The sequence below is a fragment of the Polyodon spathula genome, chromosome 4 (assembly GCF_017654505.1).
Source record: "Polyodon spathula isolate WHYD16114869_AA chromosome 4, ASM1765450v1, whole genome shotgun sequence".
Classification (NCBI taxonomy): domain Eukaryota; kingdom Metazoa; phylum Chordata; class Actinopteri; order Acipenseriformes; family Polyodontidae; genus Polyodon; species Polyodon spathula.
In genome coordinates, this window is record NC_054537.1 from 48,584,412 (window position 1) to 48,601,919 (window position 17,508).

A 17,508-nucleotide genomic window follows, 5' to 3' on the forward strand; every position below is an offset into this window, starting at 1 on the left:
GTGTTGATTGTTTGAGTAGATTGTTCCTTGGGATAACAAAACACTGAGCTCAAGTCATGTGATTTCATAAAAACACCAGGTGCTCAGTGTTTGGAATTTGAGTTGAGTTAAGATTGCTTAAGAATCTGTATATATAGCCATTCGAAAAGACATACATTTAATTAAGGCAATTAACGCAAGAACAGTGAAAGATACAACCATGCCCTGCTTGAGTAACGAATATCGTCTGGTTGCTATCGCATGATTGAAGACGAAATACTGTAGTTTTTATTATTATATTATATAAAACAATCTAATTTCTTCATTATTATTCTGTTCAACTGAAACATGGTCAAACTGCTTACTTCTCTCCCCTTTTAAAGCAGCTATTTTAAATCTCAGCTTCTCTTTTAATGCATAGATTCTCATTTTAATGTCATGCTCCTTACGAGCCACCTCAAGCAGGGCCAGGCCAGGGCCATCTGTTTCTGATCTCTTTTTTTTTTTAAGTAAAAGTGGATGGTCCTTGCTCTGTGGGAGGTGACGCTACAGCTACAGCTACAGCATAGCTACAATGAGCGGCGTCCGCAACAGACAGGTCTTCAATTAACTGATCAGCTACCAACAATATAACAACCAAAGAAAATGAAATCTTTATCTACTCTGTGGAACACATGTTTTATTTGAGTTTAATTTTGGTTGGTTAATTATTTCAATTCATAACACAAACTTAAATTAGGTAAATCAGCACATCCCCTCACTATCAAGGTAAAATAACAAAGCACATTTTTTCTTCCTTTTCATCTATTCAACTGCCTGACTAAATATTTTTACCCTGGTAGAAGCTTCCTTGTTAGAACATAAGAACATAAGAAAGTTTACAAACGAGAGGAGGCCATTCGGCCCATCTTGCTCGTTTGGTTGTTAGTAGCTTATTGATCCCAAAATCTCTTCAAGCAGCTTCTTGAAGGATCCCAGGGTGTCAGCTTCAACAACATTATTGGGGAGTTGATTCCAGACCCTCACAATTCTCTGTGTAAAAAAGTGTCTCCTATTTTCTGTTCTGAATGCCCCTTTTTCTAAACTCCATTTGTGACCCCTGGTCCTTGTTTCTTTTTTCAGGCTGAAAAAGTCCCTTGGGTCGACATTGTCAATACCTTTTAGAATTTTGAATGCTTGAATTAGGTCGCCACGTAGTCTTCTTTGTTCAAGACTGAACAGATTCAATTCTTTTAGCCTGTCTGCATATGACATGCCTTTTAAGCCCGGAATAATTCTGGTCGCTCTTCTTTGCACTCTTTCTAGAGCAGCAATATATTTTTTATAGCGAGGTGACCAGAACTGAACACAATATTCAAGATGAGGTCTTACTAGTGCATTGTACAGTTTTAACATTACTTCCCTTGATTTAAATTCAACACTTTTCACAATGTATCCAAGCATCTTGTTAGCCTTTTTTATAGCTTCCCCACATTGTCTAGAGGAAGACATTTCTGAGTCAACAAAAACTCCTAGGTCTTTTTCATAGATTCCTTCTCCAATTTCTATATCTCCCATATGATATTTATAATGCACATTTTTATTTCCTGCGTGCAGTACCTTACACTTTTCTCTATTAAATGTCATTTGCCATGTGTCTGCCCAGTTCTGAATCTTGTCTAGATCATTTTGAATGACCTTTGCTGCTGCAACAGTGTTTGCCACTCCTCCTACTTTTGTGTCGTCTGCAAATTTAACAAGTTTGCTTACTATACCAGAATCTAAATCATTAATGTAGATTAGGAATAGCAGAGGACCTAATACTGATCCCGGTGGTACACCGCTGGTTACCACACTCCATTCTGAGGTTTTTCCTCTAATCAGTACTTTCTGTTTTCTACATGTTAACCACTCCCTAATCCATGTACATGTGTTTCCTTGAATCCCAACTCCGTTCAGTTTGAGAATTAATCTTTTGTGCGGGACTTTGTCAAAAGCTTTCTGGAAATCTAAATAAACCATGTCATATGCTTTGCAATTATCCATTATCGATGTTGCATCCTCAAAAAAATCAAGCAAGTTAGTTAGGCACGATCTCCCTTTCCTAAAACCATGTTGACTGTCTCCCAGGACCCTGTTACCATATAGGTAATTTTCCATTTTGGATCTTATTATAGTTTCCATAAGTTTGCATATAATAGAAGTCAGGCTTACTGGTCTGTAGTTACCTGGTTCAGTTTTGTTTCCCTTTTTGTGGATCGGTATTACGTTTGCAATTTTCCAGTCTGTTGGTACCACCCCTGTGTCAAGAGACTGCTGCATGATCTTGGTTAGCGGTTTGTAAATTACTTCTTTCATTTCTTTGTTGAAGGATGCATCATTGTCGTACAGCTTTCTCAAACTATGAAATTGTTGGGGCAAATTTATTTTTTTGCTTTAGCCTTCAAATTTGTATACAGTAATTTGAATTGCTTTATTTCCCAATGGTTTACTCCACCGTGGGAATTGAATTCTGTGGTAATCTGTCCCCAGGTAGATTCCTTCAGTGCCAATGTTTGGTTATCTGTCTTTATTTTCGCTAACATTTTTGCATTTATCAAATATTAAATTTGATAAAAGGTTTTTTTTGAGTAAATTAAATCAAAGGTGTCTCAGTTGCTGCCACGGTGATGCTCTGACTACGACATCATGAAACAATGACTCGTAATCAAGCTGTGCTACGGACAGCATCAATCTGCAACCAATCTTGATATGCACAACACAAATAAATCTAGGATTCAATCTTGGATTAGTCAATCCTGGATTTGATAGAACCTTGATCTCAATGTGTGCAATCCACCCGCAGAGTTCTTAGCGCGACTGACATTTTAAATTAGTGGAATTTTTGCAATTTAATTCTGACTCTTGAGAATCCAGATGCTGAGGGAGGTTACTAAATGTTTTTTGAGAGGTAACTGTACTGCCTTCTCTTCATATATAAATTTCAATCAGAATAATTTTTCTGAAGACAGAGTGAAGGTACTGAATGTAGTAAAGAGTGAATGTAATGCTTTGTCTTTAACTAGAGCTGAATTTATTGTGCACCACGCTAAACAAAAATATAATTTTCAGGGGGAGAGACCAAGTAGACTATTAGCCTTGAAATTAAAGCACAATGATTCCTTGGCCCCTATGAATGTAATCAAAAGGAAGGTGTTGTGCTTAGAAAGACAGAGATGGTACTGTAAATAGGGCCTTTTGTATTTTATTCCAATCTTTATAAAGCTATAAGAAATCGACCATGACTCTTGAAAAAATGTCTTAGATAATTTTGATTTGCCCAAACTGGAGGCCAAACACAGTAAACAGATCGATGCCCCAATAACATTGGATGCTGTTGTCAATAACATTGGATGGTTGTTGAATTTAAATCAAGGGAAGTAATGTTAAAACTGTACAATGCTTGTAAGACCTCATCTTGAATATTGTGTGCAGTTCTGGTCACCTCGCTATAAAAAAGATATTGCTGCTCTAGAAAGAGTGCAAAGAAGAGCGACCAGAATTATTCCGGGCTTAAAAGGCATGTCATATGCAGACAGGCTAAAAGAATTGAATCTGTTCAGTCTTGAACAAAGAAGACTACGTGGCGACCTAATTCAAGCATTCAAAATTCTAAAAGGTATTGACAGTGTGGACGCAAGGGACTTTTTCAGCCTGAAAAAAGAAACAAGGACCAGGGGTCACAAATGGAGTTTAGAAAAAGGGGCATTCAGAACAGAAAATAGGAGACACTTTTTTACACAGAGAATTGTGAGGGTCTGGAATCAACTCCCCAGTAATGTTGTTGAAGCTGACACCCTGGGATCCTTCAAGAAGCTGCTTGATGAGATTTTGGGATCAATAAGCTACTAACAACCAAACGAGCAAGATGGGCCGAATGGCCTCCTCTCGTTTGTAAACTTTCTTATGTTCTTCTTATGTTCATGGTTTTCCCCCAGAATTATTGCTGGGAATTTTCACAGAGATTTCACAAAGATAAAAAAAAAAAAACTTCATTGATATCACTGCTGTTAAAAAAGACTCACAGCATTGAATGCTCAAGCTATTGACCCATATCTCTTATAATAGCAAAGGAAGGATGCTGCTTACTAGACTGGAGGCTTACGGTACATAGGAAATCTAATCCATTTTGATTAAACTGGCTTTATGAAAAGACGATTGGCATCAGACGATATTTGGTATTTGCTTCCTATAATCCAGGGGTTCTCAAACTGCAGGCCGCATACGGCCTGATATAATTTTTTTTGGCTGTAAGGTACATATACTTTCATGTATTGAGCTACACATGAGACTTTCCAGTCAGTTAAAAAAAAAAATAAAAAAAATAATGCCTGGTTTTTGTTTTCAATTCACTTGGTAGCCGGTAAGATACACAGGAACACACCAAGTGGTGATTTTATCATACAGGATTTTTTTTCTCAAAACCCCCTGTGGCAAAGTGCCCCACCCCAGGGCTATTTATTTGTGTTGTATGTTACGTATAGTGTGTTAATGTTGGTGTATAGTCATTGGTACAAGGGATATAAATGGGTCTGTGGAACACGAGTTGTTTAAAATGTATATTTGTATTTAGGCATGAGGATTGCACAGCACAGGGAATAGCACTTTATTAATTGACGTGCAGTTGTACCGAGACTCCAACTGAATGATTGATTAGCAATCGAGTCTCGGTACAGCTGCATAAAAACAGCATGTTTTCACTCTCTCAGGGTTGTGTGTTCGGTGAGTGGAGAACGGGTGTGGAGAGGAAAAAGCAAAAGCATTAAGTAGATCATAATTTCACTCACCGTGTTTGTCTGTTCGTCTGCCGTTTGTTAGTGTGTTTCGCTTACTGATTTCTCGCTTTGTTTGTCTGTTTTGTTTGGCTTCAAGTGCCGTGTGCTGTTTTGTTTAAATCTCTTTTATATTGTTTATTAAATGCTGAGCACAGCTCAGCTTCACCAAACATCCACGTCTCTGTCTATCCTCTGTTATTGTTCCAGGTCTGACGTCACCCACTACAGCCGTCTTTGTCACACACTCCTTCCATGGCTTTTATTTGGACTCTCCCACTGGAGGCACCAACATTAAAATATGCTCTGATTTGTTCCTCAGCAGTATATTTTGATAAGGTCTACTGATGCCTTTTAAATACAGTGTTTCATAATGAATAAATGCTTTACCACAGTGTGGCAAAGTGCCCGCCCCTGTGTGTATTTTGTGTTATATGTTGTGTGTTAATGTTGGTGTGTAGTCATTGTTACAAGGGATATAAAACGGGTCTGTGTAACACGAGTGTTTAAATTGTATATTTATTTAGGCACAAGGATTGCACAGCACTTCACATGCAAATAAAAAGTAATATGCCACGTGTCACAAAGATGGCCGCAGTGGGTGACGTCAGACTTCCACTTCATGTCCGACACCCAGTCTAGCATTGCTGCCGTTTTCCTCTCCTGCTTCTCCCGATTTCTTTATTATTTATTTATTTATTTATTTATTTGTAATCCAAAACCACTTTTTTTTGGTTTGTTTTTTGTTTTTGGCCCACACACAAAAAAACCAACAGTTTTTTTTTTTTAAATTGCAGTCCCTGCTCTGGTCTGCATCTAGGAGGCGCTGGTAGTCCCAGTTCTGACACCACGTGTCACAAAGACGGCCGGAGTGGGGATTGTCAGACCAGAAACAGGAACCAGGAAATAAACAGAAAGAGAGGTGGATTTTGATGGAGCTGAGCAAATGGTTTCGCTCAGCATTTAATGAATGAACAGACAATAAATAAAAGGTTTGTAAAAAAACAAAAACACAGGACATGGCACATTCGCCAAAACAAACAGACAAACAAAATGGACTATACAGACAACACGGTGAGCAGATATTTAATTACTATTATTATTATTATCACACTTATTACCTCCATCTCCTATCCCGTTCTCCACTCACCGAACACATAATCACGAGTGGGTGAAAACATGCTGCATTTATGCAGCTGTACCGAGACTCGATTGCTAATCAATCATTCAATTGGAGTCGCGGTACAACTGTACGTGAATTAATAAAGTGCAATTCCCCGTGCTCACATATTACTTTTTATTTGCACGTGAAGTGCTGTGCAATCCTTGTGCCTAAATAAATATACATTTTAAAAACACTCTTGTTACACAGACCAGTTTACATCCTGTGTACCAATGACTACACACCAACATTAACACACAACATATAAAACAAAATACACACAGGGGCGGGCACTTTGCCACACACAGTTATTCTGTCAGCATCTTCTGACAGCAATAAAACACCAGAAAGTAATCAGCCAACATCGGTGAGTGCTGGTAAAAAGAAAGAAAGTCTGTAAAGTTCAACTTTAGAGGTTTCCAGGAAGGTTAGGAGCTAGAACATTTTGTAATTAAAAATAACAAGAAACCTTTTTGATTGTTTTGCAAGAAACAGATTGAAGTTTGCAAAAAATACAACGTACATAAAACCACTATAAAAAGCATTCAAGTTAACTCTGCCAGTATCCATTGAACAGTGACAAGCGAAAACGGAAACTTGAAATAACAAAGACTGCAGTTGCAACAAAAACTTATGAAGCATGTTTGACATAGGGTGCAGTTATTACACTTATCAGCTGTGTTATCAAATTTATGAATGAGGTTTTTTATTGAAGCATCTGACATTTTGTTAGATAACATGAGAAAAAAAATGAGGTGATGTGTAAAATTCATGCCTTGCAATTGAGCAATGACATGGCAGCTCGGCACATTACCAATATATTTGATAACATTTTTAACTACTGTCTGATTGCAGCAGTCAAATCAAGCCTGGCTTTTACTGTATATCATGTATTATGCATTTCTCTGTGGTTAGTAGTATGGATTTTCTTGTTGTTTCTGCATCCTGTAAAGCGCTTTGTGATGGTGGTCCACTATGAAAGTCTCTATATAAAATAAAGATTGATTGATTTAGCATTTGATTAGTCAACTGCTAACTGTAATCTTGCTCAACTATGTATCTTGGTTCGATGGGTGGACTATAGCATGGTCTGTCATGAGTTGGGCATGTACGGTCATGTACGGGCAAACAAGAGGCGAGGATGTTTTCATAAACACATCAGTAAAGGTCATTTTAAAATAAAATTGTATTTTGTTTTACATATCTTACTAAAAAGATCATTTTCATAGCTGTGCAGTGTTTTATCCATTCTTAAATTTTAAAATGCACAGACAGAATCCATTTAGCAGACACTTTGCAGCTTGTGATCGTCTGGAATGGGACAACCTGTGGTTCGTCTTTGGACACCGGTTTTAGTATGGTGCAGACTCTGTATAATACCCATCTTGCTTTAGTGCTAATTGGTAGCAGTCAATCTCCTTCCTTCACTTTGGAAAGGGGGACACGCCAAGGATGTCTGCTGTCATCCTTATTATTTGCTCTGTCTTTGGAGCCCTTGACACAGATTATTAGGCAAAGCACAGTTATCTTTCCTATTGAAATTAAAGGTTCAAAACAAGTCATGTCTCTCTATATGATAATGATATTATTTTATACGTCTCCAACATATCAGAATCCATCCCCCATGCCTTGACTCTGCTTGATACATTTGGAAGGCTGTTGGGTAACAAAGTTAGCTGGACTAAATTGATTTGTATGCTCTTGAATACTGCTGCTAGTTCCCACCTAATGTTCATAAGAGAAGTTTTACTTAAAGATATACAGATTTGTAGAGGCAACTGTATTACCTTAATGCAAAAGGTCAAGGCTGATCTCTTAAGAAGATCCTCTTAGCAATTCTCTTATGAAGCAGTATAACAACGATTAAAATGAATGTATTACCACACATCCATTTTTTGTTCATGTTGCCCTTGGCAACCCCTCCCAAATATTTTGATGAAACCAACACACATGAATATGGTTACAACTCTTCAGCAAGCTAAATTATCATGCAGCTGTTTCTTCTTAACCTGAAATTCTACTACTGGACGTTCCAACTTAGAGCACTGATAACTTAAAAGGTGGTCCTATTATAGCTAACTCATTGAAGACATGCAATAGCATTGAAAAATAGACAAGTGGCCCTTAAGTTTTACAAATCATTTTCAATTTGGAATAACTGCCACTTTTTAACAGGATGCCAACCCTTTGTTTATGCAGCCTGGTCATTCAGAGGCATTTTTACTTTTTATGACATTTTTAATTATGTAGGCCTTTGTATGTAACAGGAACTCAAGGAGACCTACTCCCTTCCCAGCTTCTCTTGTTTTAAGTACTTGAGGCTAAGATCAGCTAAGTGGGCCTATGGTGTGCTCTGCCACCTCACCCTTGCCAGGGGATAGTATTTACTACAGTAGTCTCTAAGACAGGAGTTGACCACCGGACACAATCTCGATATGAATCAATAAATACAAATGTATTTATTACTTATGTCATGATGCTGCCGCACATGCATCAACATATGAAATGAACAGAATAAGTAAGAGAAAAGCAATAGACAAGTGTATGTTAATAAACTATAATACACACCTGTTCAGATAGCATCTGTAAACCTCAACTCTTGACTATAATGGACTATGTGGCACCCAACTGTACCAGTTCTTGCAACAGCTTGTACCTGCACTGAACCGCTCCATACCCTGCTGCATTCATCTACTGCTCCTGACTATAACTCTATCTTGTATTTGAGTTTACTCTAACAAGTAACCGTACTCATGTTTTTTTGCATTTGCTCTTATTGGGAAATCATTCTCATCCATTTATCATACTGACTACATGCTCTTACTGGACTTTACTCACATAAGCAAATATAACTGCTCTTAGTCAAATTTGCTGTTATTTATATCTCACTGTATTCTTTATTTTGATCTTACTTAAATTTGATCTTATTTATCTGTATTATGATATTTTGTAATGCGATAACTTGTAATGTGATCTTTTGTAACAATTGTAAGTCACCCTGGATAAGGGCATTTGCTAAGAAATAAATAATAATAATCTAACTGGACAAACTAAAGTAAATAAAGTAACTGACCAACTAAATTAACAAAACACTATTACACATGGTAGAAATACAACAGCAGCTCTAACAGGAATTAATTTTTACACAATGGTTATGAATGTAGCACTACCCTACACATGTTAAAAAATGCAGCAGCAGCTCTAGATTACTCTTGCAATGCTCATCATTTAGAGCATTTACAATGGGAAATGTGCAATGTTTCACCACAAGGTTGTTCCCTAAACTGAAGTGTTCTTTTAGTACACTTCATGGAGACTACTGTATTTCTGGCCATTTGCTCGTGAAATCATATAACCCCTAGCTGTCATTAAAACCTGAGAGCAGGGGTTGGGGAGTCTAGGTAATATTCCTAATTGGTAGACTGTATGGTTAAATATATGTGTGGCTTCTAAAAACCCTGCCCATCAACTAAAACTTTTTTTTTTTTTCATAGAGCTCATGCAACCCCGTACAGACATTTTCAAATGAAAATTACCTCTGACCTTGCATGTAACATCTGTAAAAGTTGGCACACCTGTCCCATCATTGCCATTTTTTGGAGCTATGTAGCTTCGGTGTTATTTAAATTGACTGGTTCACAGTTTTTAGTTGAACCTTTTTTCAGCTATTAGCTTATTTTTACTTAATGATGACTCATTGGTTAATCTTTCTTTGACTCAGCGTAGAACTCTACTCGCTGGCATAACAGATGCTGAAAAGTCAATTTTGCAGCTTTGGATATCACCAGTCACATATTGCTCAATTGGAGTGGACCACTGTAGGGCTGAATGGGACAAGGCCGGCAATGGCAGGAGCCTGGATTTCAGTCTCTGCTGCCCTGGCTGACTTTATTGTGGCATGATTGTTTCTTATGTTTTCCTCTTGCTGTTTATTTGTGTTTTTATTTTATGCAAGCTCTATTTCTTTTATATTTAGTTTTTGTATGTTTGTATTTTTTTGTGTTTCTTAAACAATAAAAAACAGTTGATCACAAAGTACAATGTGCACATACTATATGAGAAATTCAAGAATAATAACCATAAGCTGAAGTTCAATATGTTTACTGCTCAACCACCTTAAAACTAAAGTGATATATTTTGTTACCTTTTGGAATGCTAACAAACTGCTCAGAAACCCAGAGTTATTCATTAGCTTAAGGGCTTCGCTCCAGGATGGTCTTAAACAGGGTCGTTCTGGGTCCATAGTAATCGTATCCACCTTCCTCTGGAACAGCAACAGCACACAGTCCATGATGCGCATGATCAGATGGGGCGGCTTACCCAGTTTCCTCACAGTGGCAATGTCAGCTGGTTTTATTGTCTGAAAGAGATATGAACTAGTTAACTAGACAGTACCACAAAATGTTGAACTTAACAGTACATGGACAGCCATAGTCATTTAAAGACCACCTGAAACACACAACTCACACTCACACACACATTTAATCTTACTTATGAATCAGGTATCATACATTACAGACTAGACTAGGAAAGGGGGACCCAATTGTCCAACACCCATAAATCAATATGGTGGAGACACCAATAAAGGATTTTTTTGTTGTTGTTTAACAGCATTGAAACTGATCTAGGCTGTAACTCCTAGTGCAACTTATCTTTCAGGATCTAAATATAGGCTTCTTACATCATTTACCACAAAGTATTAAGTATATGTTTTATTGATTTATTTTCCTAACTTCAATATCCCTTAATTATTTCAAGCAGCAAGGCCATTAACTTTCAGGGATACCAAGATGCAGTAAATGGTCAACAATGTCCCACTTCCTTTGGCATTATTTAACCTGTCCCAATACTTGTTGGAGGGTCTTGTCAGAGACTTTAAACATTAGGTACAAACATTCTTAAGGACTTGCTGATATGTGAAATTGATACTTAACCTATGGTGTGAAAAGAGATTCTACTATTCTATTACAAAAAAAAAAGTTAATTTGTAGTTCAATGAGTGTGAACTAGTCCCATTTTAAATTTTAAAAATATGATTGTGAAGACTAAAATACATTTGGTTTTGACAGTGATGTAAAGGGAAACTAATTATGCCAAAGAGCTAAGCATGCAAATTATATGAACTGCAGGCCTTCCTTAACAAACAATTCTCTTTTTGTTTTTAAAGAAAAATATTCTTTGATAGACACTTCAGAAGTGTTTATTACCCAGGTCTGTGTTTAAACTTTGAAACAAACAAAAGGATAACATTCCAGTCAGAAACATCAAAGCTTCAAACAGATACTTTTAACACATTCCAAAGAAGGAGATACAATTTCACACTCTTGATGTTTACCTTGCTGTTTATCTTGTAGGATATGTTGCATCTACGATATCCCACTGACTGGAAACATTAATGAAATAATAAACATATTCTGATGGGGACACATGACAGGATGTAATTGCTTTTGTTTCAATATGTTGGGAATGTTTTTGTAAATCTTAAAACTATGCTAAGTTAGAGAACGTTTCTAGAACATTGTATGACACGTGCTTTGCAAACAAATCTAAATTTAAGGTCTGAGGACAAATTACTTCTGGCGGATTGGCTTAAGAGGTGATGTAAAACTGAAGCCACCATATCTAAAGCACCGAACCATGTTTTAACAAACATTATTGGACATTCGTTTCCACTATAAAGTTCAGTATCATGAATATTATGTGTTGCAGTCACAGTGTAAATCATCATATGGAAACCTATAACTTTATTGGACAATAAAGTTACCTCTGAGACCCCACCCCTGGGGTATAAAAGTAAGGAACATCCATTAACAAAGTGGAGAGCGCTGATATCATGGTTAATTGGAATAATTAACCTAAGAGAGAAGGAATTTGGGACTTTGTTGAAAAATAGTGGAAAAGTATAATAATAATAATAATAATAATAATAAAATAATAATAATAATAATAATAATAATAATGTTTTTGTGTTTTTTTTTTTGTTTTGTTTTTTTTGTGAGGACCTAACACGAGCTTTGTGCTCAAACTGAGACCTTAGATACAATTACGATTTCACAGCCAACTACTGGTGATTGCAGTTGGAAAAAGTGAAGATACAGAAAACACAGACAACCTCACCACACTTGTCCACTGTCTAAGGATCCAATCCTCAACTAACTTCAAAAGAACTGGTTTGATGAGTATAAACAGGTTCACATACTATTACCATAGACTGGGGTACTAAGGTGTTAAACTGATCAATTGTTTGACTTAATCTGATTATTTTCACTGATTGCATTCCGTAACTTTGTGAACAGTTACATTATTGTTCTGGGTTTCTTGGTAGTACTACAGATAGAATAATAGATGGGCTTCAGTGAGTTACAGGAAAATAATTGCCATCTAGGGTTTCTGTGATGTCATAAATTGCGAGACCGAAGGTTGAGTCATTTATAAACTGTGATAGAAACCCGAGATTAAATTGTTTTCCTGTAACTCACTGAAGAGGCCCATCTATTAGTCTATCTGTAATACTACTATGATAATACATGGATATCCTTATGATGCTAATATTAAAGAAGATGGCGTTCAGCAGTACAGTTGTTTTTTTTTTTAAATGTAGTGTTTCAGTGCTGTACAGATGTTCTGTGTCATTATCCATGTTTCAGCTTTATTTGGATGATTGCCTTTACCTTGTTTCTCTGAGATACGAATGTACCAGTTTTATATCATTTATTATTTTTATTTTTTATTTTACGTATTCATATTTTGTTGATCATTAATGAACATTTCTGTTGAGTGATGAGTCTTGAGGAGTCGAATGGGTCAAAGTTCAAGAATATTTTCCTCTAGAGAAATTATCACTTTTTGATGTCACTATTGTGGTATTATGCCTTTTTTTTCGAACTGCTCAGGATGCAAATATAGCCTTCATCCATGCATTATATATTTTTATACTGCTGCATAAGTTGTGCCTTTTCCTTTGCACCTGCTTCAAAATATGTATTTTGTATTTTATACTTGTGTCTACCTATATATAAGATTTACTGGTAAATGGAAATTTTCCAAAATAAACATGCTAACACTTTATTTCATACATTTACCAGTAAATCTCAAGAATAACCAAGTGCTTTTGGCTAATGACCGAATGTCTTGCTTTCGCGCATGGTAAGTATCAGGGGCCCGATCTTCGTGCAATCCCCTCGCTAAATTTGTGCCTCGCAAAAAAATAGTGCTTTGGCACAAAATTAGAGATATTCCAAAACAGCACAAAGCAGTTGCGAGACATTGGAATATAGCAGTTTTGTGAGCAATTCACAAATCTGTTTGTGCCTCGCAAAACTGTCTGCTCATTCACTACCAATATAGCAACTGCACACAACAGCCAAGCGAGAATGCAGAATGATGGACAGTCACCATTAGTAATGCGACAAGCTGCTATCATTGGTGTTGCCACAGTATGTACCAACATGACAGAAGGATTTTTTTTCGTTATGCCATTTTTTTGTAAGAATTATAATTAATTAATTTTAAATCGCTAAAATCCCTAAAATGTTAATTGTAGCCTACTATGATTTCTCAATAAATGAACTGTCTATGTACAATTAGCAACACCTACATTCAGCAAACTGTATAGCTGCATAAAAACGGCCAGAAATTACAGTTAACAGAAATGTTTGTCCCGCCTCAGCTAACTTATGATTGGACTGCTGCAGAGAAAATTTAGGTCTTTGATTGGTTGATCGTATCACCGGTCTGATTTTAGGAAAACATTAACTGAAGCTGCCCACCCCTCACCCGTAATGCACAGCAACCTATAGAATAGCCAAACAAAGCAATGGGCCAGAAGATGAGTGTATGACGTATTTATACAATTAATTTACAGATGTGTGGCAACACACAGCAAAAATAACAGGCAGGACCCCTCCCCTCTTCATCCTTCTCTCAATCTACATTTCCATACTTTGATGGTACATGTTGGATACCGATATGCCTGTAGAGCAGTGAAGAACACATATAACTGTATATGTAAACACACTACCGCTGTGCATCATATCAATGCAGTGATAAAACACATAACTGATCCGCCCATCTGGTGTGTGCGGATGGTGTTTGGGGGTCTGTACTATTGTACATTTGTAATATTGTACCCAACTCCAGAGTGCACTGTTACTCGGACACTATTTGAGCCAGTGGTGCGCAGTTATTGGAACTAGCGCATCACAATTATCACGCAGATATTGGTATATTCAGACGAATTAGGGCTTTCGCCCAATTCAAATTTCACTGGCTATGTGCATATTGAATGTCCACCTAGAATACATTTGCATCTCATGTTTCTATTTACCGATGCATTACCATATGCTAAAAGGACTGTATTAAAGGAACAGAAGGAAGGCAGTGTGCTGGACAGAGGTGAATGCATGTTTCCACATTCATCTGTTGGGCATGGGAATATGCTATAAACGTCACTGGGATATGCACATGTTATATATGTTATGGAAACAAAAAAAGAGGCTTATTGCTTGTATGTTTTTGCAAACTGACTATGGTGATGCAGTATATAGGTTTGCATCAGCATCAACTTTAGGTAAACTGGACTCGCTATATCATGCAGCATTGAGATACATTACAAATACAAGATTTAATACTCATCGTTGTATATTATACGATTTGGTAGGCTGGACTTCTTTGGCTTTACGCAGGTTGAAGCACTGGTATATTCTGGTATATAAGGCTATTCAATGTAAATTATATGAATATACTTATTTAAATGTATACCTTATAGCTTCCCATAGTAACCATAGCCTCAGATCTCATTCTTTTTTGCATTTTAAAATCCCAAATGTGCATACTGAGGCTGGTAAAGGATCATTTGCTTATTATGCCCCATAGTCCTGGAATGAGTTCCAGTCCAAACTAAAGCTGCAGACCCAGATATCTTTATTGCAATTTAAGAGTAAACTGAATGATTTCGTGACTGAGAGTTGTAATTGTTTTAAATAGTTGACTACTTTTGCATATTTTGATTACTGTTTTAAATGTGATTTGCCTGTGTCTTAATTGTATTTTATTGTGTATTGTTCTTGTTGTCCGATTGACTTGCTGCTACCTGCTTGGCATTGGACGAACCGAGCAGAGTGAGCATTTTCTCCAAAAATTAGAGTTACACTGATGTTTCTAATTATTTTATTTAATTTCAAACTATATGGTTACGATGTATAATCATCCGAGCAACATCGTACGTAGCTCATCCCCAGTCCTGACCAGTCCACCGTGTGGGGGTATTGTTATAACTATGTGAACATCCACACACATATATATATATATATATATATATATATATATATATATATATATATATATATATATATATATATATATATATATATATATTCTTTCAGAATACCCTGTTTACATGGCATGGAATAGCTATTCAAATTTCCCACTATTCCTAATACAAATGGAATACTGATAGAACAGGATAACTGGAAAAAGTTCCCGGATAGCAATATGGGTGCAGTCAATTGCACCTACCACGCGCGACAGGTACGCAACCTCATGAAAACCCTGGATTATCTCCTCACTGTTTTCTCTGGTACTGGGGAATTTAATATATTCCTCAGCACGTTGCAGCAACGTGGTTATGAACTGGTCGAGGTGGCGGGACACGGCTGACTGGGTGATCCCCCATGTATCACCTTCTACCTTCTGGAAGGTCCCGGTAGCCAGAATACACATACAGACAGGTAGTACCAATTGCTCAGACAAGGCATGACTGCGCAGGTTTGTTCTGGTCAGGTCATTATGCAGCATGTGGCATAGATTAGTCGAGACGATACCTGGACATGATTTGCTCATTGCTGAGCTCCTCATATTTGTGACGAGGCCAGTACACCTTTTCAACATATCTTCGCCTATGTCGGGGTTGCTGTTGCTGGGTGTGCCTTGCATCATTCACATCCACATGTCGACAGACACACTGCATGCTACCCACGTTTGCCATTGTTGCCTGTTTGTAGTCAGTGCTGGAATGGTAGTGTGCACGGAGTTAATGCAGTCCTTTTACAATCCTTATTCTGCGTGTCACAAACCTGGTTTTGTGCTTGGCGCATACCTTCGAATATACCAGGATCATGCATATTGTCGGCCACTCTCCCCATATTGCACGATGCATACATTTTATTTCTGCACAGCGCAGAATGGATTGTGATGCGCAAAAGGACGTTTTGAATATGGCAACTTGGCACAATTTCGGCACAAAGGTGCGCAAACCTTTCAAATATTGGGCCCCAGGAGTCCTATGTAACTCTAAGTGCCTCAAGAGTCTGTCTTGCTACAAATAGTAAGTAAATACATCTACAGTGCCTGTATTTGTTGCATTTTGTGTCATAAACAAAGTGTGATTTTCTGTTGAAAAAATGAAGGTCTAAAGTATTTAATTAGCATTTAACAGAATATTATTTTTCATCAAACTGCTATGTATTTGGAGTATAAAATCCTTCAACACCATTGCAAATAGTTTTATATGCAAATTTACCTGAATGTTGGTTGTTCTACATTACAATATTGTTCAGTACCATGTTGAATTGCTCAATTGTGCATTACTGTAAGCTCATTAATAATTTTTTTGTTAATAGAAAATGTGTAGATGAAAATGTGTATACAGGAATAAATATATTCTTTGATATACATACATACAGTCATAAACAAAACTATTGGCACCCTACACTTAATATAAAATAATTCAAGAAAACATGTTAAATAGAAACTTTTAATGAACATTAGCCACTAGACCAATATACGCAATTTCTGGTAGTTTAACAAACAATCTGGACCCATTCTGTCTTGGCAATAATTGGCTACAGCTTTTTTCAAATCAGTCCAAAGCATTTCTATTGGATTGAAATCTATTGGTTGCGAAGGCCATTCCAGAACTTGGAAGATTAACTGTCTGCCAATCAGCCTAGGAGCAGATGGTGTCATTGTACTTTGTAGAATGTTTTGATACAGGGCTACATTCGTGCTCTCCTGTCCCCAAACTGCTAAAATACCCCATATCATGATCAAACCATCTTCACGTTTAACTGTAGGTACAAGGTTTTCTTCATTGAAGGCTTTCCCCTTTTATTCTCAAAACATACTGTGGTTCATTTTTTGGCAAAATTTATATTTTTGTCTTATCAGACCAGAGAATTTTGTTGAAGGATGCTTCAGATTCCTGTTCATACTTCTTGGCAAATTTTATGAATTTTAAAAGTGGTTTGCAGCGAGGTCTCCAGTTCTTTTGTGCACTATTATGCCTAGTGTTTCTAAATCTTTCTTTAAGTCCTTGGATGTTTTTTTCACAAACTTTTAAAGTAAAGGTGCCAATACTTTTAGTCATAAACATATATTTAATGCTTAAATGCTTTTATTTATTTATTATAAATATTGTTTGTTAAACTACCAGAAGTTGTTTATTTTGGTCTTTGTCATATTAATTAGTCTGTCTGTCTGTCTGTCTGTCCATCCATCCATCCATCCATCCACACACACACACACACACACACACACACACACAGTGCCGAGAAAAAGTTTGTGAACCCCAATGATAAT

General features: G+C 36.8%; 1 protein-coding gene across 1 annotated transcript in view; it reads right to left on the reverse strand.

The window, feature by feature from the left end:
- Positions 1–17,508, reverse strand: part of dnah5l (dynein, axonemal, heavy chain 5 like) — a 300,816-nt gene that overhangs the window by 104,631 nt on the left and 178,677 nt on the right. The window contains exon 59 of the mRNA XM_041248036.1: positions 10,076–10,291. Within this exon, the coding sequence (XP_041103970.1) occupies positions 10,076–10,291 (216 nt within the window). The remainder of the gene's footprint in view (positions 1–10,075; positions 10,292–17,508) is intronic.